The sequence below is a fragment of the Schistocerca cancellata genome, chromosome 5, assembly GCF_023864275.1.
Source record: "Schistocerca cancellata isolate TAMUIC-IGC-003103 chromosome 5, iqSchCanc2.1, whole genome shotgun sequence".
Lineage (NCBI taxonomy): Eukaryota > Metazoa > Arthropoda > Insecta > Orthoptera > Acrididae > Schistocerca > Schistocerca cancellata.
In genome coordinates, this window is record NC_064630.1 from 79,890,751 (window position 1) to 79,914,610 (window position 23,860).

The window sequence follows — 23,860 nt, forward strand, 5'->3', positions numbered from 1 at the left end:
CAATTGTAGCACAGACTGATGTCCCTTTACTAATATTAACTTTTCATCTACAATATTTTTTCATGCAATCCCTCATTTTCCTAAGTTAAAACAAACACTCTGTATAAAACCTCATTATCAGTCTGTACATTGAGCAAGCAGTAAAGGAAACAAAAGAAAAATTCAGAGCAGGTATTAAAATCCATGGAGAAGAAATAAAAACTTTGAGGTTCGCTGATGACATTGTAATTCTGTCAGAGACAGCAAAGGACTTGGAAGAGCAGCTGAATGGAATGGACAGTGTCTTGAAAGGAGGATATAAGATGAACATCAACAAAAGAAAAACGAGCATAATGGAATGTAGTTGAGTTGACTCGGGTGATGCTGAGGGAATTAGATTAGGAAATGAGACACTTAAAGTAGTAAAGGAGTTTTGCTATTTGGAGAGCCAAATAACTGCTGATGGTCGAAGAAGAGAGGATATAAAATGTAGACTGGCAATGCCGAGGAAAGTGTTTCTGAAGAAGAGAAATTTGTTAACATCGAGTATAGATCTAAGTGCCAGGAAGTCGTTTCTGAAAGTATTTGTATGGAGTGGGGCCATGTATGGAAGTGAAACATGGACGGTAAATAGTTTGGACAAGAAGAGAATAGAAGCTTTCGAAATGTGGTGCTACAGAAGAATGTTGAAGATTAGATGGGTAGATCACATAACTAATGAGGAGGTATTGAATAGAATTGGGGAGAAGAAGAGTTTGTGGCACAACTTGACGAGAAGAAGGGATTGGTAGGTAGGACATGTTCTGAGGCATCAAGGGATCACCAGTTTAGTATTGGAGGGCAGCATGGAGAGTAAAAATCGTAGAGGGGGACCAAGAGACGAATACACTAAGCAGATTCAGAAGGATGTAGGCTGCAGTAGGTACTGGGAGATGAAGCAGCTTGCACAGGATAGAGTAGCATGGAGAGCTGCATCAAACCAGTCTCATGACTGAAGACCACAACAATAACAACAACAACATGTAAATCAAATACAGTACATAACTGCGAAGAATCAAGCCACAGTAGTGGTTTTACTTAAAATTCCCCACCAGATGTAATAGCACATTTGTATTTTCCGGCTTTTTGTGTTCGTTTCCCCCTAATCATTGACATATGGCACATCTTTGTACTTTTATGATCTGTTGAATGCCATTAAAAAGAGAATCTTTACATTGAAAAATAACACCGTTAGTTCTATTTTCTAATAGATAAAGATATTTCCTACAGCAAAGAACCATTAATTTGTATTTGGCAAAATCCTTGTTTCACTATCTTCCACCGTTTCTGAAAGATAAAGGCTCTTATTGCTTATCACCGTTGATTCTTCACTGCATGACAGCTTCAGGTATAGCAAGGCATTTTTTACTCAGTATTGGGGTGGGGAGGGGGGGGCAGAGAGACAGAGACAGAGACAGAGACAGAGACAGAGAGAGAGAGAGAGAGAGAGAGAGAGAGAGAGAGAGAGAGCTCTCATTCTGTGATTAAAAATTATTTCAATACGTTAGCTACATTTTCTGTGCAGCAATGTATGACCTGAAGTGTGTCAAATGCTAATTAGCCTGTAAAATTTATAACACTTTCTTTGGTTTACCTGTAACAAGTTGATTTTATTTTGAAGCACTGTAATTACTACAATGAATAACGAAAAAATTTCCAGTTCGTTATCGAGCGGTTATGTGAGACAGTAAGGTGCGAAAAACTTTTTTTCTAAGAAGTTTCCCTAACAGCACCTACTGTCACCAAGCACAAGACAACTTGCCACCCGACGCTGCATCAGGCTGATAGCCACCCTTCATGTGGCCGATATACATCAATAATGGCATTTCAGAAACACAGCCCCATGCCAATGGGCACTTGTGTATCTTTTCTACTATAATTTAACTTTGCAGTTAACGTTTATAAGGAGGTGTTTCACTTTCATAGCTGTCTGCTTACACACTGAAGGTTTTCTGGACATATGAAAATTATTGTTGAACAAACACAAGAAGCAAAAATTAAATTACAGAAGAAATTCTTTATAATTTTGAAAATTATGTAGTTTCAAATGTTGGTGGATGGACTGAAATAAATATGTTTGTGGATTAGATAAGTAACAGTATAACTGTTCTTCAAAGGATAGTTCTGCCAATGTAGGGCAAGATATTTTCAGTTCCAATGTTATTGCCATTGTAAGTATCACATATCACTTTTGGATTTATAATACTCTTGCAATAAATAATATGAGAAAGACAACCCATCATTAAATCTGAAACCAGTTCACATTCTTACCCATTTTGACATACAAGTGGCACTGCAGGAAAGACTTGCATAAAAACACTTAAAATTGTCAAATCCACAAATCAAATATACAGTTCGTGTATCTTCAAATCTAAGTGTACCTTCAACACCTACTTAGTTTTTCTATAAGAAATCAGCGTGTGGAAAAAATATAATCTATGAGAACGGAATAGAAAAAAAGAGGCAATGGTATGTCCCACCTCCTCTGGAACCCAATGCAATGAAATGTCAAGCTAGCGAGCTGATGTTATCTTCACTAGATGTAAACAGCTGCGAAAGGTATGTATGAGGTTTATTCAAATGAAACCTGGTCAGTGCGCCTACCTTTGCCCTACACGTAAGGTGGCACAACGTAACTGCATGTATCGTGGCCCCATATATTTGTATAGAAACTGGTGGTGTGCACCGTTTGATGTTTCATAGCATCAGTGTGGTTTCACGCCAAAGAGAAGTTGGCCACCCAAGTTATCGTCCACTACCGAACATGTAGGCTAGTACGCAGGAACAAAGAGGAGCGATTCGATTTTTGGTGGTGGAGGGATATGGAGACCATGAAATGTATCTATGGATGAAGGCTGTGTATGGTGAGTACACCTCCAAAGAAATCAAAGGCCATGCACACCAGTTCTGGTAGGGTCATGTCCTTTTCTGACCACAAGGGCCCACTGCCTGTCGAGTTCCTGTAATGGGAAACCACCACCAATGCCCAGCATTATCAAGCCATTTTATAGAACCTTAAATGAGCCATTAAGTCGAAATGCCGACGTATGTTGTCTAATGGCGTTATCCTCCTGTAGGTGATAATGCCCACCCACACACTGCCAATGTGGTGAAGACGACATTGCAGCAGTTTCGGTGGGAAACACTGGAACATCCACTGTACAATCCCGATCTTTCACCATGTGTCTCAAGTGTTTGGACCTCTAAAACAGGCTATTCGCAGATATCAATTTGCAACGGATGATGAAGTGTGTGACTGGGTCCAGGCCTGGATCCTAGAGCAGCCTACTAGCTTGTTCAAGGATGGAATCGACCGGCTAGTGTCACAATGGTGTAATTGTGCCAACAACTTTGGTGACTATTTCTGAATATGTGTACTGTGTATAACTATATTTTTGAGTTAATAAAATCGTTACCGTTACCTTACACTAGTGACCGGGTTTCACTCGAATGCCCCTTATACATTTCTGAGCCACTATATAAATGAGGTTAAAGGTGGCTGAGGGGCGGAACAAGAAAGGAAGAGCTAATGGTAGGTGAACATACCAAATCTACTTCTACACTCCACAGGCCACTTTATAGCCAATGGTTACAGTTGGTTGGTCTAAAAGAGGGGGAAAGGGACTAAACTACAAGGTCATCGGTCCCTTGCTCCTAATAAAATAATGCCACAAGTGTGAGAATAAAACAGACAAGACATATAACACAAAACGGAAAGAAAGGAAAGACCACAAGAACAAAGGAAAGACAACGAACACTAAAAGGAACAAAAGCGGACAAGGAAACAACAGAGAGATGCAAGAAACAGTTACAAGAGAGTAAAACAAGGAAGTAGAATACAGTGGCTGGCCGACCATGAAAATAAAAAGGAAAAGCCAGTCACCCTGCAACACATTAAAACCTCCACCCTGAAAGCACTAGGGTGGAGGACACAGAGGGACAAAGGACAAGCTCTAAAACTCAGATCAAATGGTAAAATGAACCCTCACGGCTGAAACATAAAACCAAATCAGCCACTGAGGCGATGTCTGCTAAAATCAATAATAACGAGTCTGGCAACTGGAGATGAAGTTGCAGGGCAGTCAAAGAAGGACAGAGCAGAAGAATGCCACCAGGTCTGCAGTGAATACACTGCAGCAATCGGGTAAGGAATACTGTTCAATATGGCCACTGTCAAACGGGAGCCGCACCGACACTGAGGTGGGTCTTCACGGCACAGGAGGTAGCCGTGGGTCGCCCAGGCATGGCCAATGTGGAGCCGGCAGAGAACCACACAGTCCCTGTGAGAGGCCCTCATCGAGGACTTCCACACATTAGTGGTCTCCTTAATGGTTCACAGTTTGTTGTGCATCTGACACTTTGCCATTCCGTGTCCCAAAGCTGAAAAACCTTATGGCGCAATAACGAACGCAGGTCAGTTGTTGGGATGCCCATCTCCAGAAGTGGTTTCCATGTAGCCTGTTTGGCCAGCCTGTCAGCATGTTCATTTCCTGGAATTCCGATGTGACTAGGGGTCCAGACAAACACCACTCAGTGACTGGACCGTTCCAGGGCACAGATGGACTCCTGGATGGACACTACCAAAGGATGATGTGGGTAGCACTCATCAAGAGTTTTCAGGCTGCTCAAAGGAGTGAGTACATAAAAGGAAAGACCCCAGGGCATGAACGGAGATACTGAAGTGCACGAGAAATGGCCACCAGCTCTGCAGTGAGTATACTGCAGCCATCAGGTAAGGAACGATGTTCAATATGGCCGCCCTGAACGTGGGCAAAGCCAACACAACCATCAACCATCGAGCCGTCGGCATAAACCACTTCAGAGCCCCAGAACATGTCAAGAATCGAGAGGAAGTGACAGCAGAGAGCCACAGGGTTAACGGAGTCCTTAGGGCCACATGAAAGGTCCAGACAAAGTTGCAGCTGAGACGTGCACCATGGAGGCATATGTGAACGGATCTCAAGTGGAGGTGGTAAAGGGAAGGACTCCAGTTCGGAGAGAAGGGACCGCACACGAAACACAATCCTTAGCCCCGACGTGGGCCACCAATGCGGGAGGCGGACTGCTGTAGGTGGGAAAAGGAGATGGTAATTCAGACGCTCAGAACTATGAATGTGTGCAACGTAATTGGCGAGCAGTTGTGCAAGTCTGATCTGCAATGGAGGGACCCCAGCCTCCACCTGTACGCTGGTCACCGGACACGTTCTAAAAGCTCCAGTCACTAGTCTAACCCCACACTGGTGCACAGGGTTGAATACATGCCATGCTGGAGGTGCTGCCAAACCATAAACCACACTCCCATAGTCGATTCAGGACTGGACAAGGGCCTTGTACAGCCACAGCAGCATAGAGCAATCTGCACCTCAATTGGTGTTGCTAAGGCAATGGACGGCACTGAGATGCTGCCAGCACTTCTGCTTACGCTAACGAAGATGAGGGAGCCAAGTCAATCGATCGATGAAAACCAGTCCTAAGAGTCGATATGTCTCCACTATAGTGAGTGGATCATCATGAAGGTAAAGTTCTCGGTCCAGATGAACAGTACGACACCAACAGAAGTGCACGACACACGAGTTTGAGGCCGAAAACTGGAATCTGTGGGCTAGATTATCAAAGGTAGAGCGACCCTGGTGGAAGCCGCCTAACATGGAGCCAGTAGGCCACATGACTTCAGGACCCAACCCAACTGCTGACATACCATACATTCCAGCAGCTTACAAAGAATGTTGGTGAAGCTATCCACATAAAGCGGGTTTTTACCGGGTTTGAGCACTGGAATGACGGTGCTCTCCCACCATTGCGATGGAAAGACGCCATCAAACCAGATCCGGTTGAAGACGACGAGGAGTTGTTGCTTGCAGACAGATGAGAGGTCTTTAAGCATCTGGCCGTGGATCCGATCGGGCCCAGGAGCTGTGTCGGAGCAATGTGCAAGGGCACTGAGGAGCGCCCACTCTGTAAAGGGGGCGTTATAGGGTTTACTGTGGTGTGTAATGAATGAGAGGACGTTCCCTTCCAGCTGCCGTTTGAGAGTGCAAAAGGCTGGGGGGTAAGTCTCCGAAACAGAGGCTCAAGCAAAGTGCTCAGCAGACTGCTCGGCAATCACATTTATGTCAGTAGGTAACACACAAGAAACACGTTTGATCTTTGCCCAGACTTGGGAAGGTGACGCATGGCACAAAATGGTCGAGACATATCTCTCCCAACACTTCTGCTTCTGTCATTTGATAAGTTGGCGAACCGGGGCGTGGAGCCATTTAAAGGCTATGAGATGCTCCACTGAGGTATTGCATTTTCTGCTGCAGAAACAATTGTTGTAGTCGCCTGCTCAACCATCAAATCGATGTTACCGTGTGGGGGAGAGTCAACAGTGACAGCAGAGGTCCGCCTTGTTTAAAGCCCACCTGGGTAGAGGTGTCCGTGGGCCTGTTGCTGGGACAGTGACAGGAAGATGGGGAAATGATCACTATCTCACAAGTCGTCAGCTGCTCTCCAGTGGATAGATGGGAGAAGTCCTGGGCTGCAAATTGATAAATCAATGGCCAAGTAACTACCATGAGCCACACAGAAATGTGTGGCTGCCCCAGTATTTTAAGAAGCAGTCAAGTTTCAACATCTCTGCCTCGGCCAGTAAGCACGGTGCCACCCCACAAGGGGTTATGGGCTTTGAAATCGCCCAAAAGTAGGAAAGATTTAGGGAGTTGATCAATGAGTGCAGCTAATACATTCAGGGGTACTGCACCATCTGGAGGAAGATATATGATGCAGACAGTTATTTCCTGTGTCGTCCTTATTCTGACAGCCACAGCTTCAAGAGCGGTTTTAAAGGGCACAAGTTCACTACAGACTGAGTTTAGGACATAAACGCAAACCCCACCTGACGCTCCATTATAGTCGCTATGGTTCCTGTAATATCCCTTATAGCCGCGGAGGGTAGGGGTCCGCATTGCCTGGAACCAGATTTCCTGGAGGGCAATGCAGATAGCAGGTGTAAAGCTTAACAGTTGCTCAGCCAGGTGGTGGAAAAAACTGCCACAATTCCACTGGAGGATGACATCATCATGAGACTGGGAAGGCATGGAACATTCAATGAGGTAGTTTATGCCTCAGAGTCACCTGCTGCCACCAACTTATTGCCTGAGCAGTCTATATCCATTGTGTCCGTGGGTCTGGCGAGATGTAGGCCCTCAGCGGATGCCAAGATCTCCACCTCATCTTCAGATGCAGAGCTCGTAGGCCTTAGGTGTTTTCTTTTTGGGTTTCTCTTGCTGCTCCTTGGGTTTCCCTGGCTAAGAGGACTTCACTGGCTCATTCTCTGGGACTGGGGATGATCGTAAAGCCCCACGACCAGCTATTTTTGTGGCACTTCAGCCACTGGTGTGCGTCATCTTTCCCACTAGCAGAAACCTGGGAAGGGAGTGACACAAGGGACCCCTTCCTAGCAAGAGAAGCCGAAGAAGACTTACACTTCTCCAGCTTAGACGTAGGGGCGGACGTCCCCGATGGTTGGAGAGGGTGTTGCTCCTGAAGTAGGTGATGCGGGAGCAACCGGAGGGAAATGCCCCTCCACCATCAAGGGGGCAGGTGTAGTCTTCCGGCTCTGAGAGGTGACTGGGGTTGGCGGAGCTGCCAGGATCAGAACTGTTGTAGCGACGGCGTAAGATGATGTCATAGCGTTCTAATTTTCTCTTAGCCTCAGTGTTGGTCAGTCGGTCCAGGGTCTTGTACTCCATGATTTTCCTTTCTTTCTGGAGAATCCTGCAGTCTGGCGAGCAAGGTGAATGGTGCCCTCCGCAGATGTGGGGCAGTGCACATGGAGTATTGGGATGTGATGGGCATCTGCAATCTTGACACGTGACGCTGGAAGTACAGAGGGAAGACATATGGCCGAACTTCCAGTGCATAAAGCACTGCATCAAGGGGAGGGATATAGAGCTTTACATCATAGTGGTAGACCATCACTTTGACCTTCTCGGGCAATGTATCACCCTCGAAGGCCAAGATGAAGGCACCAGTGGCAACCTGATTATTCCTCGGATCCTGGTGGACACGCCAGACAAAATGTACACCTCGCCACTCTAAATTGGCACACAGCTCATCACCAGACTGCAAAAGAAGGTCCCTGTGGAATGTAATACCCTGGACAATATATAAGCTCTTATGGGGCGTGATGGTAACGGAAACATCCCCAACTTGTCACAAGCGAGTAATGCCTGTGACTGGGCAGAGAATGCTGTTTTTATCAAGACTGACGCAGATCTTATTGAACAAGCCCTCCACCTCCCTGAATTGGTCCTCTAAATGCTCAACAAAAAACTGAGGCTTCATTGTCATGAAAGATCCCCATCAGCTCTTGAACATACAAGGTACCGGGACGAATAAGATCCACTGCCATCCTTAGTCTGACGTTCCTCCCATGGTGTGACCAGGGAGGGGAACAATTTGGGGTCATATTTCTGTGCGCTGAATTGAGTTCATGAATGCTTTCATCACCAGCAAGATAGGATGGACTACGCTTCATCGCGTGTCATCCGCCTTGATGCCATCCACTCCAACCAGGAGCCCTCCCCACGGACGCCACCCAGGTGCGATGGCCATTGCCGGGAGTCCCAATGCCCCAGGGGTATGGGCACCTACCCCTTGGCATACATGGAGAGTTAATGGTGCAGGCATGAGCAGAGCGATCCCTGTGTGGTCAGGGGGCTACAACCAACAGGGTACATGGCAGCCCAACCACAACGGTGCAAAGCAGTCCATGGTCGTCGTCGACGCAGAAAGCGATAGTGCACGGTGGAAAATGCTTCAAGGAAGTTATCCTCGCCCAACAGATGGTGAATGAGCAGGACTGAAATGAGACAACGAGAAAGTCGGCTAGAGATCTCAATGCACGATGGACATGACGCACCTTGTAAGGCACCCTTCCCCAATTGGCTCACTCTTCAGAAAAAGTTTGAAGAGTGGAGGTCAAACTCGACAGGGGACCATCACATAAAGGCCGAAAGGTGTAAGACTCCTTTTAGTAACTTCTAACAACAGGCAGAAATACCTCGGGCCAATTCTAACACTTGGACCCGCAGGGGAAAGTGGTTAAGGATGGCGCTTCTGGGATCATGATCGTTTTCTCTTTCCCCGTGGAAAGAGTAACTGTTGATAAAACTCCATATGTACTGTAACTTACCTGATTTTTTTGTCATTTTGCAATACATATGAGAATTAATTATGTTTTAACATTGATCTGGCATGCATTATCAGTTGATTTTAACATTTGACCATTATCAAATAGTTCATCTGCAATAAAAACTGTAGTCTCATCGAAATTTCAGAACGAATGATTTTACATAAAATTCTCAATCACACATGCAGTGTCACCCACACACTATTCTGAATCAACATGCAAAAAATACAAACATGAAATGCTTTTTGGAACTCTAGATTCAAGCAGACGAAATCTAATGACATGAAAAAATTCTAGCATTTGATGCCCAATATTTTCTTTTTTTCCCTGTTTTGATAATCAGAAGCTTGGCAAATACTGAGTATTCAACTATTTTCTCATGAAAAACAAGGGACAACAGGGGTTATCAATGGAGCTTTGATAAAGAATATTTTACACAATTCAGGCAATCACTAAGCAAGTGGAATGTTTGGGGAAGATGGAAAACTGATTTATTAAACTAAAAATGAAATGTCGGTTATAAAAACAACTAACATAATGACTACGTGTTCATTTTTTTAAAAATTGCAATTCAGCACACCTGTAACACTGATTTCCCTAAATTGTATCACATTTTTGAGCAACACAAAATAAGAATAATGTAGGCTATTGTATCTACTTTGCTGAAAGCTATACAGAGAAAAAATGCTATATTACTGAAAGGTAACTTCAGTACTTGCGAATACTGACCGTAAAGAGAGAATTTAATCCCCATATCACATCCTTCAGTTTTCGTGTTGGTGCCCAGCCCATCCCATCTATTGAATTTTGTCTTAATAAACTAAGACAGATGTCACCATCCTCGCTGATATTTGGATGCCATAGCTTTGTTAGACATTTTACTGATGGAGGCTGTGAAAGAAATTCATTACATAGTCACTTACACTAAAATATGAGGAAATCACTTGAAAAAATATCATTTATTTTCAAAGTGCACAGTAACACCAAATTTCAATTCTTTTGCCAGTTACTGTATTAAACAAACACTAAAAAGAATATAAATGTGGAGTGGAAAAGCTAAATTAACTAAATACCAAAATTGGGCAAGTAGAATTGTTTTATTCCATAGTAATGTATGCTGTGACACCAGTGCAGGACTATACAGAGTGGTCCATTGATAGTGTCCAGGCCAAATACCTCACGAAATAAGCTTCAAACAAAAGAACTGCAAAGAATTAAACTCTTCTACCTTGAAGGGGGAAACCAGATGGCACTGCCATAGGTCAAACTTATCAACTGCGTTTTCTTAAATAGGAACCCCCGTTTCTTATTACATATTCATGTAGTACATAAAGAAATATGAATGTTTTAGTTGGACCAATTTTTTGACTTTGTGATAGACGGCACTGTATTAGTCACAAATGTATAAGGACGTGGTATCACGTAACATTCCGCCAGTGCGGGCGGTATTTGCTTCGTGATACATTACCCGTGTTAAAAATGGACCGCTTAACAATTGCGAAAAAGGTTGATATCGTGTTTATGTATGGCTGTTGTGATCAAAATGCTCAACAGGTGTGTGCTATGTATGCTGCTCGGTATCCTGGACAACAACATCCAAGTGTCCGGACCATTCGCCGGATAGTTACATTATATAAGGAAACAGGAAGTGTTCAGCCACATGTGAAACGTCAATCACGAGCTGCAACAAATGATAATGCCCAAGTAGGTGTTTTAGCTGCTGCCGCAGCTACTTCGCACATCAGTAGCAGACAAACTGTGCGAGAATCGCGAATCTCAAAAACGTCGGTGTTGAGAATGCTACATTAACATCGATTGCATCCGTACCATATTTCTATGCACCAGGAATTGCATGGTGACAACTCTGAACGTCGTGTACAATTCTGTCACTGGGCACAAGAGAAATTACGGGATGCTGACAGATTTTTTGCACGCGTTCTATTTAGCGACGAAGCATCATTCACCAACAGCGGTAACATAAACCGGCATAATATGCACTATTGGGCAATGGAAAATCCACAATGGCTGCGACAAGTGGATCATCAGCGACCTTGGCAGGTTAATGTATGGTGCAGCATTATGGGAGGAAGGATAATTGGCACCCATTTCATCGATGGCAATCTGAATGGTGCAATGTATGCTCATTTCCTACATAATGTTCTACCGATGTTACTACAAGATGTTTCACTGCATGACAGAATGGCGATGTACTTCCAACATGATGGATGTCCGGCACATAGCTCGCATGCGATTGAAGCAGTATTGAATAGCATATTTCATGACAGGTGCATTTGTCGTCAAAGCACCATACCACGGCCCGCACGTTCACTGGATCTGGCGTCCCCGGATTTCTTTCTGTGGGGAAAGTTGAAGGACATTTGCTATCGTGATCCACCGACAACACCCGACAACATGCATCAGCGGATTGTCAATGCATGTGTGAACATTACGGAAGGCGAACTACTCGCTGTTGAGAGGAATGTCATTACACGTATTGCCAAATGCATTGAGGTTGACAGACATCATTTTGAGCATTTATTGCATTAATGTGGTATTTACAGGTAATCACGCTGTAACAGCATGCGTTCACAGAAATGATAAGTTCACAAAGGTACACATATCGCATTGGAACAACTGAAATAAAATGTTCAAATGAACCTACGTTCTGTATCTTAATTTAAAAAACCTACCTGTTACCAACAGTTTGTCTAAAATTGTGAGCCATATGTTTGTGACTATTACAGTGTCATCTATCACAAAGCGAAAAAAGTGGTCCAATTAAAACATTCATATTTCTTTATGTACTACATGAATATGTAATAAAAGATGGGGGTTCCTATTTAAAAAATGCAGATGATATCCGTTTGACCTATGGCAGCGGCATCTAGTGGGCCAACCATAGCGCCATCTGGCTTTCTCCTTCAAGCCAGGCAAGTTTCATTGTTTGTAGTTTTTTCGTTTGACGTTTATTTTGTGAGATATTTGGGCCGGTCATGATCAATGGACCACCCTGTATAATCAAGTGGAAACTCTTGTGTGTTGTTGTTATTTGTGGCATTAGCAGAAGTTGCCAACACTGTTCTGAAGTAATTGCTGAACAAAAAAATCAAAGTGCCAGCACCACCACCAGATTGTGTATGAAACTAGTGCCACATTGTAATGCAGTTTGCTACCAGTTTCTGAAATCCACTTACAGTATATTTGTGTGTTTTGTGAAAAGGTTGTTCAAGCTTTCATTTCATCTGAAAATGGGAAGGAGGAACAGAAAATGAGGATGTAACATGAGTAACAGGCAAAAACCAATTGGCTTTCTGCATTTTAGAAGTGCCTGAATACAGAACTCCTCACCATTTACAAATGTAAACTTTCTGGATGGAGCAACAGCAGTACAGATCAGGTGAACTGCAGGACTGTTTTATCTGTTTGTCAAAAATGGTGACTTTAACAAGCCTCAAAATAACTTCCATGTCTCAGATCACTAATTTGCAGTGATTGAGGAACATGCAAAACACTGTAAGCTTCCATATGTGGAAGAACTTGAAAACATCATTACTGCTGCAGGGCCATTTCAACCCTTGAAGGTTTCTGATGTTGCAGGACAAAGGCTTTTAACCAAATTTCATGTATATGAATCACAAAAGATGTTCTAAGGAGTTTTTGACTTCAAGAGTCAGGGAGTTTATTTTGAAACAAGGAATCACTGTTCACGATGAGCCTTTTGTAGTACCCTCAACTGAAATTAAGAAAAAGGAAACTTCCATTATACTTAAATTTTTTTGTGAATTAACCTTTTAAAACACCACCCTAAAGAGCCGATCGACGTATCTGAGGATCGGACTCAAGTCACATTGGACAATGGGCATAGATGTCTTCTGGCTTTCAAAAATTTTAAAAATGCATTCAATCTAGTTACTTAAAAATTGTTGCTTTAACTGAATGTGAGGGTTTGGGGGTGGGTGGCTAGCAGCACAAAGGGAGGGACAGCACGTGCATGGGATGCACAGTTGTTGGAGTCTGTGGGGAGTGGCACTTGCTGAAGATGACATGGGAACTTGAATTACAAGGGTGCGACAGGACGTAGGAAGGGCAAACTGTTGAGTGAAGGTTGTAAGGACAGTAGGTTTACGGAGATCAAGGCCTTTGAGTTTCAATAGGAACTGGAGGTACGTAAATACATAAAATGCAACCAGTTACTTTTTGGAATAGTTATTTATTATTCCATGAACAGGTTTTTGAACCTTTTTCAGATTCATCTTCAGATGGCTTTCTGGAAGTTACGTCACAATTTCTGGCATAATACTGGCTGCTGGCTCTGTGACAAGAAGATGGCACACACTTTAATGTATCACCATAACTATTGTTTGTTTGTCAATATGGATGCAAAATTGGCCAATTGGTACACAAGAGATGTACCAATTGGCCATCAAAATAGAAGCAGACAGATGGACACTAATGAAGAAAGCCACCCATACTGTCACAGTAAGCAAAAACCTCAATTTTGCATCCATATCGACAGAAACAATAGTCATGGCGATACATTGAAGTGTGTTCCATCTTCTTGTCACAGAGACAACAACCAGTATCATGTTAGAAATAGTGATGTAGCTTCCAGAAAAACATCTGAAGATAAACCCGAAAAGGTTCGAAGATCAGTTCACGGACTAATAAATAAGTACTCAGGAAAGTGACTGGTTGCAGTTTTATGTATTTATGTTCAATTAACAGTCATGGGTTCTAAAATATCCGTAATGGAACTGGAGGATGTGTTACACTTCAGGGATGGGGTCACTATAGCAGAGGTTGCAAGTGGTATCATCCACCTCTATAAAAGAGCCATACACAATCTGAAAACAGATCCTGATCGTATCATCCTCCCTGCAGACAAAGGCTCCACCAGTGTTGGGGACAGTCACAGTGACATGCCAATCTGTTTATGGGCCATCTAGAGGAAACCTTCCTGTCTATCCCCCCCACAAAAAAAAAAAAAAAAAAAAAAAAAAAAAAAAAAAAAAAAAAAAAAAAAAAATATCTTGCAACCCCTAGGCTGCTTCAGGTTCATTGTTGATGTTTTCACTATTTCGACTCAGGGCCTAGACATCCTATTCACATTCCTCTACAACCTCAACATTTTCTCTCCCATCTTCCCATCTGTTTTACATTGTCCTCCTCAACACAACATGCAGCGCTTCCTGGATGCTGACCTCCACCTTCCTGATCGTTCCATCCATACCTCTGTCCACATTAAACTCACTAACCACCAACAGTGCCTTCATTTTGACAGCTGTCATCCCTTCAACACCAAATAATACCTCCCGTACAGGCTGGTTATTCGTGGACGACATATCTCCAGTTATGAAAGCTCCACTGACCAGCATACTGAAGGTCTCACAAAGGCCTCCATGACAGGCACTACACTCCCGAACGTAGTTCGCAAACAGATTTCCCATACCATATCCTCACATACCTTCTATTTTCCCACCACCCCCAAGATTCAGATACAAAAGAGTGTCCCCCTTGTTGGCCAATACCACCCTGGACAGGAGCAACTGAACCATATCCTTCATCAGGGTCTCTTCCATCATGAACTGAAATGAGGAACATCCTACCCAGGATTCTTCCTAACACTCCTAATTTGATGTTCCATTGCCCACCCAAACTTCACAGCATCCTAGTCCATCCCCATGCCACACCCACCATCAGCCCCTTGCCACTGGGATCATCTACCTGTGGAAGACCCTGGTACAAGACCTGCTCAATCCACCCAACCAGCATTTCTCACTCTAGTTCTGCCACAGTCTTATATTACGCCATCAGAGGCCAGGCCACCCATGAAAGGAGTCAGGTCTACCAACTTTGCTGCAAATGCTGCTCAGCTTTTGAAGTCAGTATGACAACCAACCAGCTGTCCACCACAATGAGTGGCCTCTGCCAAGCTGTTTTGAAGAACGAACTTGACCGCACAGTGACACCAAGCAGCAGAGAATAAAATGTTTAATTTCAACGGCTGCTTCACAATCCAGCCATTTGGATCCTTTCCTCCACCACCAGCTCCTCTGAACTATTTAGACAGGAGGTTCTATTACAACACATCCTTTGCTCCCGTCATCATGCTGGGCTCAGTATCTAGTAACCCAATGCCCCACACTCTCCACCCAACAGTTTCCCATTCCTCCATCCTGTCACCCTCTTCCAATTAACATCCCCACACATTCAACATGTGCTGCTCCCCATCAGCTCTGACCACCGTACATCACATGCCTAAGTCCCTGCAACTGACACCCCTCCTTCCTGTATTCACAGCCAGTGAAGCAGCTGCGTCCCTCTGAGCCACAAGCTACCCACCCCCGATCCCTCTCCCCCACCTCCTCCTCTCTTCCTCCACCCACCCCACCCGACACAATCCCACCACAGCATAATCCACCTGCCGAAATGCAGCACTGGCACCACACATCCAGCCAGCACCATGTAAAGGCATAGGTGTGCACACGTGTGCACGACTAACTTGAAAGAGGATTACTACAAAGGCTAATAAGTTTTTTTCTTTTCTGTGCACCTACTGGGCAAATCTGACTATCATGGTCCGGATGACGTGAAATATTTTTGCTATCAGCTTGTATGTTCAAGACGTTCCTTAAGCGACCAGTTTGTTAGTCAGAAGGTATCATACTGCCACTGTTGTTCAACCTAATCATTCTGAAATTTTTTTCAGAAAAGAAAATCTTACGGCGACTGTGAATATTGTAGCTGCTAAGGGAGACAGCATCTTCATTGGAGTTGTAGCAGTTTTCTCAGACTTTGCCTGGTGTTCTCTGAGAAGTGGAGAAGAAGAAACCTCTGACTGCCAACTCATCCTGTACCTAACCTGTTCTCTCCTTACAGCAGCCATGAAGAAAACTACTTTCATCTATAGTCAAAGTTTTTCACATATTGTTTGTATTAGTCAGGTAAAAATTTTATAATTTATGCATCTAGGAAAAAAAAACCAAAGGGGAGTTTTTTAATGCCTACCTGTCTTATTTCTGTGAAAGACATAAATTCAAAAGATCAAGTAAGTTAATTTATATTTTCTTTGCGACATTGAAGCAATCTCATTTTAGAGTGACAACCAGTTGACAGGACTGCTTGCGAAGTTAGGGAACTTGTTAGGATTTTGTATCATTTTCATATATGTATTGATAGGAAGTGTACTATAACGTGTGTTCCTGCGTTGCATACCCTGTACTTTTTTCAGACCACAATCGGGACATAGGGGCTGGCAGACCGATGCTGTATGGTTAATCTTAACAGATCACCTGAATGTCCAGGCTACAGGCAAGCAACAACAAGTTTACCAGTCTGGAATCTAATACCGTCCTTTCCTGTAGAGACTTCCTATTTCTATTAGTTGTAGATGCATATTTTTAAAAAATCAAGGGTAGATTTGAATCAATAATCAGCCAACATTCTGTCCCATAGCTTACGCAAGTCGTGTGTTATCAAGCTGCGAGTGCTCCTACACAACCACAGAATTGGAAGCTTTGGCGGTTGTATGGGTGTTTCGAAAATTTCATTACTACTTGTTTGGAGCATGCTCTACCCCGTTCTACGATCATCACGCTTTCACATTCTTGCGAAAAATGTGAACTACTTCACGCTCATCTATCATGATGGACCTTGGCTTTACAAGAATATAATTTCAGAGTCTTATACATAAAGGGACAACATAACCAGATCACAGGTGCTTTACCTAGACTATCTGAAGGTTTGAAGAACATTAGCTCTATGGAAGACGAGGAGAAGCAACACAGGATCTTGCTGATGAAAGATTTGGAATCCAGGAGATATTATTTATACATGTGTAATAACTTATCTGTCCTCCAGCAACAAGATGGTCGTTTGGCTATAATTTTGACCGAACTGAGTCAGCCAGACCAAGGGCAGCTCCTAAGATTTTTCAGAGTAGTTGATAATGTTTTGTTCTACAGAAGGTCTGATACTTCAGGTAAGTGGTGTGTATGTATGACCAGCAGATTATGTGGTAAAGCTCATACTGCACACACACTATGTTTTGGGACATTTTGGCATACTTAAATGTGCAAGCAAAATAGGTAGCTACTGTTACTTTCCGAATATCGGGAGAAGAGTTCACCAGGTTTTGAAGAAATGCAAAGTTTGTCAGCTGACAAAGCTTGTAACAAAGGTACACAAGATGAGATGCACTCAATCATTCCACATAAGCCCTTAGATCTGATCTCTGTAGACATCTGTGGACCAGTTCTGAGGGCAAGAGTAGTAGTAAATACATAGTTGGATTTTTAGATACATTTTCTAAACATGTGATGTTGTACCCAATTCGGTCAGCCACCAGCAAATCCATTATCAAGGAATTGTTCTGATTTTATTCCATCTGTTGGGAAGCCAAGAAAGAGCCTGACAGACAATGCAATGATTTTCACCTGCAACACTTGGAGGAAGGCTTTATGGGAAGCAAATATTACACATGCCAAAACAACATGTTACAATCCCAGAGAGAGAGTCCCATCAAACGTGTATTTAGAGAGTTAAATCACTTTATGAGAACCTACTGCTCAATGAAGTAAAACCAAGTGGACTGAGCTGTTGCAAGATTTCACTATAATCATCAAAAACCTACCACATACAACTACTGGTTATACTCCAGAAGAATTACTCCTAAGTACCGAAGAAAATAATGAGTGGGTGCAAGCATTACCGAAGATACCCTGAAATAGGATCTCATGGGAAGAAAAAAATTTGTGATAATTACCTCAACATGAAAGAGAAAGCTCTTATGAGAAAGAAGAGGCACAACAAGGGATTAAAGAGGAAACAATATTATAATGTTGGAGATTTGGTACTATTGAGATCTCATTCAATATCTTCACTTCTGGAGAAGAGGACCAAGAAGTGGCAAAGAATATACCATGGATCATATGTTATTATAAAAGTGCCACATCCGGGTGCATATCTGTTGGTCTGTTGGCATATCCAAAGACATTGAAAATAAAGGGTGTGTACCCTCATGAGGATTTAAAAATGTTCTATAAATAATTCTGTGTATTTTTTATGTATGTCATGATTTGTGTAACTATGTGATCTATAATTACACAAATCATGACATACATAAAAATACACAGAATTATATTAACTATATGATCTGTAACAACCCCCCCTCCCCCATGAAAAATGAAGCTTGCCATTGGTGGGGAGGCTTGCATGCCTCAGCGATACAGATAGCCATACCGTAGGTGCAACCACAACAGAAGAGTATCTGTTGAGAGACCAGAAAAATGTGCGGTTCCTGAAGAGAGGCAGCAGCCTTTTCAGTAGTTGCAGGGGCAACAGTCTGGATGATTGACTGATCTGGCCTTGTAACACTAACCAAAATGTCCTTGCTGTGCTGATACTGTGAACAGCTGAAAGCAAGGGGAAACTACAGCCATAATTTTTCCCGAGGGCATGCAGCTTTACTGTATGGTTAAATGATGATGGCATCCTCTTGGGTAAAATATTCTGGAGGTAAAATAGTCCCCCATTCGGATCTCCAGGTGGGAACTACCCAGGAAGACATTATCAGGAGAAAGAAACTGGTGTTTTACAGGTCCGAGGGTGGAATGTCAGATCCCTTAATCAGCAGGTAGGTTAGAAAATTTAAAAAGGTAAATGGGTAGGTTAAAGTTACATATAGTGGGAATTAGTGAAGTTCGGTGGCAGGAGGAACAAGACTTCTGGTCAGTTGAATACAGGGTTATAAATTCAAAATCAAATAGGGGTAATGCAGGAGTAGGTTTAATGATAAATAAAAAACAGGAATGTGGGTAAGTTACGACAAACAGCATAGTGAACACATTATTGTGGCCAAGATAGATACGAAGCCCACACCTACCACAGTAGTACCAGTTTATATGCCAACTAGGTCCGCAGATGACGAAGAGATTGATGAAATATATGATGAGATAAAAGAAATTATTCCGATCATGAAGGGAGATGAAGATTTAATAGTCATGGGTGACTGGAATTCGATAGCAGGAAAAGGAAGAGAAGGAAACATAGTAGGTGAATATGGAATGGAGGTAAGGAATGAAAGAGGAAACTGCCTGGTAGAATTTTGCACAGAGCATAACTTAATCATAGCTAACACTTGGTTCAAGAATCATGAAAGGAGGCTGTATACATGGAAGAAGCCTGGAGATACTGGAATGTGTCAGATAGGTTATATAATGGTAACACAGAGATTTAAGAACCAGGTTTTAAATTGTAAGAAATTTCCAGGAGCAGATGTGGACACTGACCACAGTCTATTGGTTATGAACTGTAGATTACAACTGAAGAAACTGCGCAAAGGTGGGAACTTGAGGAAATGGGACCTGGATAAACTGAAAGAACCAGAGGTTGTAGAGAGCTTTAGGGAGAGCATTAGGGAACGGGTGACAAGAATGGGGGAGAGAAATACAGTCTAAGAAGAATGGGTAGCTTTGGGAGATGAAGTAGGGAAAGCAGCAGAGGATCAAATAGGTAAAAAGACGAGGGCTAATAGAAATCCTTGGGTAACAGAAGAAATATTGAATTTAACTGATGAAAGGAGAAAATACAAAAATGCAGTAAATGAAGCAGGCAAAAAGGAACACAAACGTCTCAAAAATGAGATCGACAGGAAGTGCAAAATGGCTACGCAGAGATGGCTAAAGGACAAACGTAAGGATGTAGAGGCGTATATCATTAGAGGGTAAGATAGATACAGCCTACAGGAAAATTAAAGAGATTTTTGGAGAAAAGAGAACCACTTGTATGGATATCAAGGGCTCAGATGGAAACCCAGTTCTAAGCAAAGAAGGAAAAGCAGAAAGGTGGAAGGAGTATATAGAGGGCCTATACAAGGGTGATGTTCTAGAGGACAATATTACGGAAATAGAAGAGGAGGTAGATGAAGACGAAATGGGAGATATGAGACTCCGTGAAGAGTTTGACAGAGCATTGAAAGACCTAAGTCAAAACAAGGCTCTGGGAGTAGACAACATTCCATTAGAACTACTGATAGCCTTGGGAGAACCAACCCTGACAAAACTCTACCATCTGGTGAGCAAGATGGACGAGACAGGCAAAATACCCTCAGACGTCAAGAAGAATATAATAATTCCAATCCCAAAGAAAGCAGGTGTTGACAGATGTGAAAATTACCGAACTATCAGTTTAATAAGCCATAGCTGCAAAATACTAACACAAATTCTTTACAGATGAATGGAAAAACTGGTAGAAGCCGACCTCGGGGAAGATCAGTTTGGATTCTGTAGAAATATTGGAACACGTGAGGCAGTACTGGCCCTACAACTTATCTTAAAAAATAGATTAAGGAAAGGCAAACCTGCATTTCTACCATTTGTAGGCTTAGAGAAAGCTTTTAACAATGTTGACTGGACTACTCTCTTTCAAATTCTGAAGGTGGCAGGGGTAAAATACAGGGAGCGAAAGGGTATTTACAATTGGTGCAGAAACCAGATGGCAGTTATAAGAGTTGAGGGGTATGAAAGGGAAGCAGTGGTTGGGAAGGGAGTGAAACAGGGTTGTAGCCTACTCCCATGTTATTCAATCTGTATATTGAACAAGCAGTAAAGGAAACAAAAGAAAAATTCAGAGTAGGAATTAAAATCCATGGAGAAGAAATAAAAACTTTGAGGTTTGACATTGTAATTTTGTCGGAGACAGCAAAGGACCTGGAAGAGCAGCTGAACGGAATGGACAGTGTCTTGAAAGGAGGGTATCAGATGAACATCAACAAAAGCAAAACGAGGATAATGGAATGTAGTGGAATTAAGTCGGGTGATGCTGAGGGAATTAGATTAGAAAATGAGACGCTTAAAGTAGTAAAGGAGTTTTGCTATTTGGGGAGCAAAATAACTGATGATGGTCGAAATAGAGAAGATATAAAATGTAGACTGGCAGTGGCAAGGAAAGCGTTTCTGAAGAAGAGAAATTTGTTAACATCGAGTATAGATTTAAGTGTCAGGAAGTCGTTTCTGAAAGTATTTGCATGGAGTGTAGCCATGTATGGAAGTGAAACTTTGACGATAAATGGTTTATACAAGAAGAGAATAGAAGCTTTCGAAATGTTGTGCTACAGAGGAATGCTGAAGATTAGATGGGTAGATCACATGACTAATGAGGAAGTATTGAATAGAATTGGCGAGAAGAGAAATTTGTGGCGCAACTTGACTAGAAGAAGGGATCGCTTGGTAGGACATATTCTGAGACATCAAGGAATCAGCAATTTAGTATTGGAGGGTAGCGTGGAGGGTAAAAATCGTAGAGGGAGATTCAGAAGAATGTAGGTTGCAGTAGGTACTGGAAGACGAAGAAGCTTGCACAGAGTAGAGTAGCATGGAGAGCTGCATCAAATCAGTCTCAGGACTGAAGACCACAACAACAACAACAACAACAACAACACAATTCAATAAGAGTCTGTATCTTTACCTTCTGTGCCCTGGTACCGATTGCACATATAATTTCACATCTACTCGCAGGAAAGACTGGTAGTTTCCGGTCTTGTCAACCTCTCAAACATGGCTGCGGAGGTTGCATTCACATATGCACCAGAGTCAAGAATTACTTTAATGGTATGGCCGAAGACTTGTGCATATATTGCCGGTACAGGAACGGTCATACACTTGGCTGTACAATGCTGGATGTCATGCATAAGTTCACCTACTAGTCTCTGTCCATCATTGCATTGGATCATAACAACACTCTTGCCACCACAACAACAACAGCAACAAGAACAACAACAACAACAACAACAACAACAACAACATGATCTATAAATAGTAGTTACTTATGTCATTTGTTTCCTGTGACGTGTTGATAATATTCCACCACTGTGTCCCATGAACTGGTGTTATAAAATGGTTGCTGTGTCTCATGCTAACTAGTGACTGTTCTAGACAGTATTCTTCAGAATTGTGTGAAATTACCTTCAGCGATATAAAGACAGTGAACTTTGTTCCTGTGATTTGTTTTAGGCCTGTATCCTGTCCGACAATGAAACTCCAATGGAAGTGTTGTCGACTGACAGTGATGCTGTTGTTTTTGTGGTGTTAGGCAGACTAGTGTTACTATGCAAAGACTGTGATCCATCCTGCTCAATCACTAGTACATGTGTATGTGTTTGCAACAATCTTATCTGAGGAGTTCTATTGTCATTTTTGAATGTAGCTGTGGCTACCCTGGACAACTTATCTGGTGTTGCGAAAATATCTCAGTGTGTATTGTTTCCACCATGCAGACTTTTTTTTATTGTTTGCTGGACACTCTGGAGTGCAAGTATAAACACGAACCGAAGTGGACTGTTTATACACAGGAGCGAGTTGGGTAGAGTTGAGCGCTAACCCGTTTCATTTCAGATAGGCACTACAGTTGCCCTTTTGTTCCTGCACATTTCTTTGTACCTTGTTGCATGTCGCGAGAACTTCCGTCTTGGCACTGTGAGGCCTCAGCAGTTCCAGCCCAGCCTCCAGTCCTTCACTAACAGCTTCGCATCCAACCTCCTGACCAGCCATCACCACCAACCACCATTCCATACCGATGTCTTGCAGCTTCTCACCATCCTGCTGTACCATCAGCTTCGCACTGTCGACACCATACCATTATCACTGCATCATCAACATAATATCCATAATCATGCGTTGTGTCATTTTCATATACTCTAAACAGTTCGGTGAACATTCTAACGATTTTCTGTATTTTTTGGTTCCTTACTATGTAACATTTTTTTATTCATGCTGAAAATCAACATGTTTGATTCAAAATTCCACTGTTTTGCTAAATACGATAATTACAACTGGTCTGGCGAGGCCCATTGGCCAGTTTTGATCTCTGGTTTCCTCCACCAACCATGCCCAAATCGGTGAGCCTCATTTCCATTGTAAAATCCATTCCCGAGAAAGTTAGTAGGATTGATTGTGCCACCCGGTGGCGAGAGTCAGCAGCTACCTGCAACGCAATGTTATAGTTTGCCTGTGGTCACATAACTGTTTTGCAAAAAAAATATTTGTGACCAAGAGGGGGGCTATGTAATGACCCTACATAATGTAACATGATTGTAATATTCTGGCTGCAAGTACCCAAGAATCTATGTTTTCTTTTAATTGTTGGAGATAAGAAATGCCAATTGGACAGGTGCCTTTTTGACATCAAATAAGTTTGCATATAGAAGTAATTTGAAGTGCAGAGGTCAACATGTAATCACGATTATTTTGAATTTGTGAAAAGGAAGGTAAATACCTTTAAGAACATTTATTTGATGTTGGATCCTCATACCTTCATAAAAACTATTAGCGTGCTTAACAATACAGTGCATAGTGATTTCTTCGCAAATTAACAGTACTAGACAAATCTGCTAAAATCAAGGTCTGGACGATGCGCAATATTTTCGCTGTCAGCTTGTATGTTCAAGAGGTTCCCTAAGTGACCAGTTTGCTAGTCAGAAGATATCATACTGCCACTGTTGCTCAACCGTATCATTCTTAAAGTGTTCCCAGAAATGAAAATCTTATGGTGACTGAATATTGCAGCTGCTAAGGGAAACGGCGTCTTCATCGCGAGTTGTAGCAGTTTTCTCCAACTTTGCCTGGCTTTCTCTGAGAAACAGAGTAGCAAAAACCTCCGACCACCAACTCA

At 42.6% G+C, this 23,860-nt stretch overlaps 1 protein-coding gene across 4 annotated transcripts in view; it reads right to left on the reverse strand.

Moving 5' to 3' along the window:
* LOC126187351 (NEDD8-conjugating enzyme UBE2F-like) overlaps nt 1-23,860 on the reverse strand; it is a 69,080-nt gene that overhangs the window by 12,976 nt on the left and 32,244 nt on the right. For 3 of the 4 annotated variants that reach the window (XM_049928376.1, XM_049928378.1, XM_049928375.1), the window contains one exon: nt 9,923-10,084. The exons of the other annotated variant lie outside the window; for it this stretch is intronic. In XM_049928376.1, the coding sequence (XP_049784333.1) occupies nt 9,923-10,084 (162 nt within the window). The remainder of the gene's footprint in view (nt 1-9,922; nt 10,085-23,860) is intronic. 4 annotated transcript variants of the gene reach the window in all.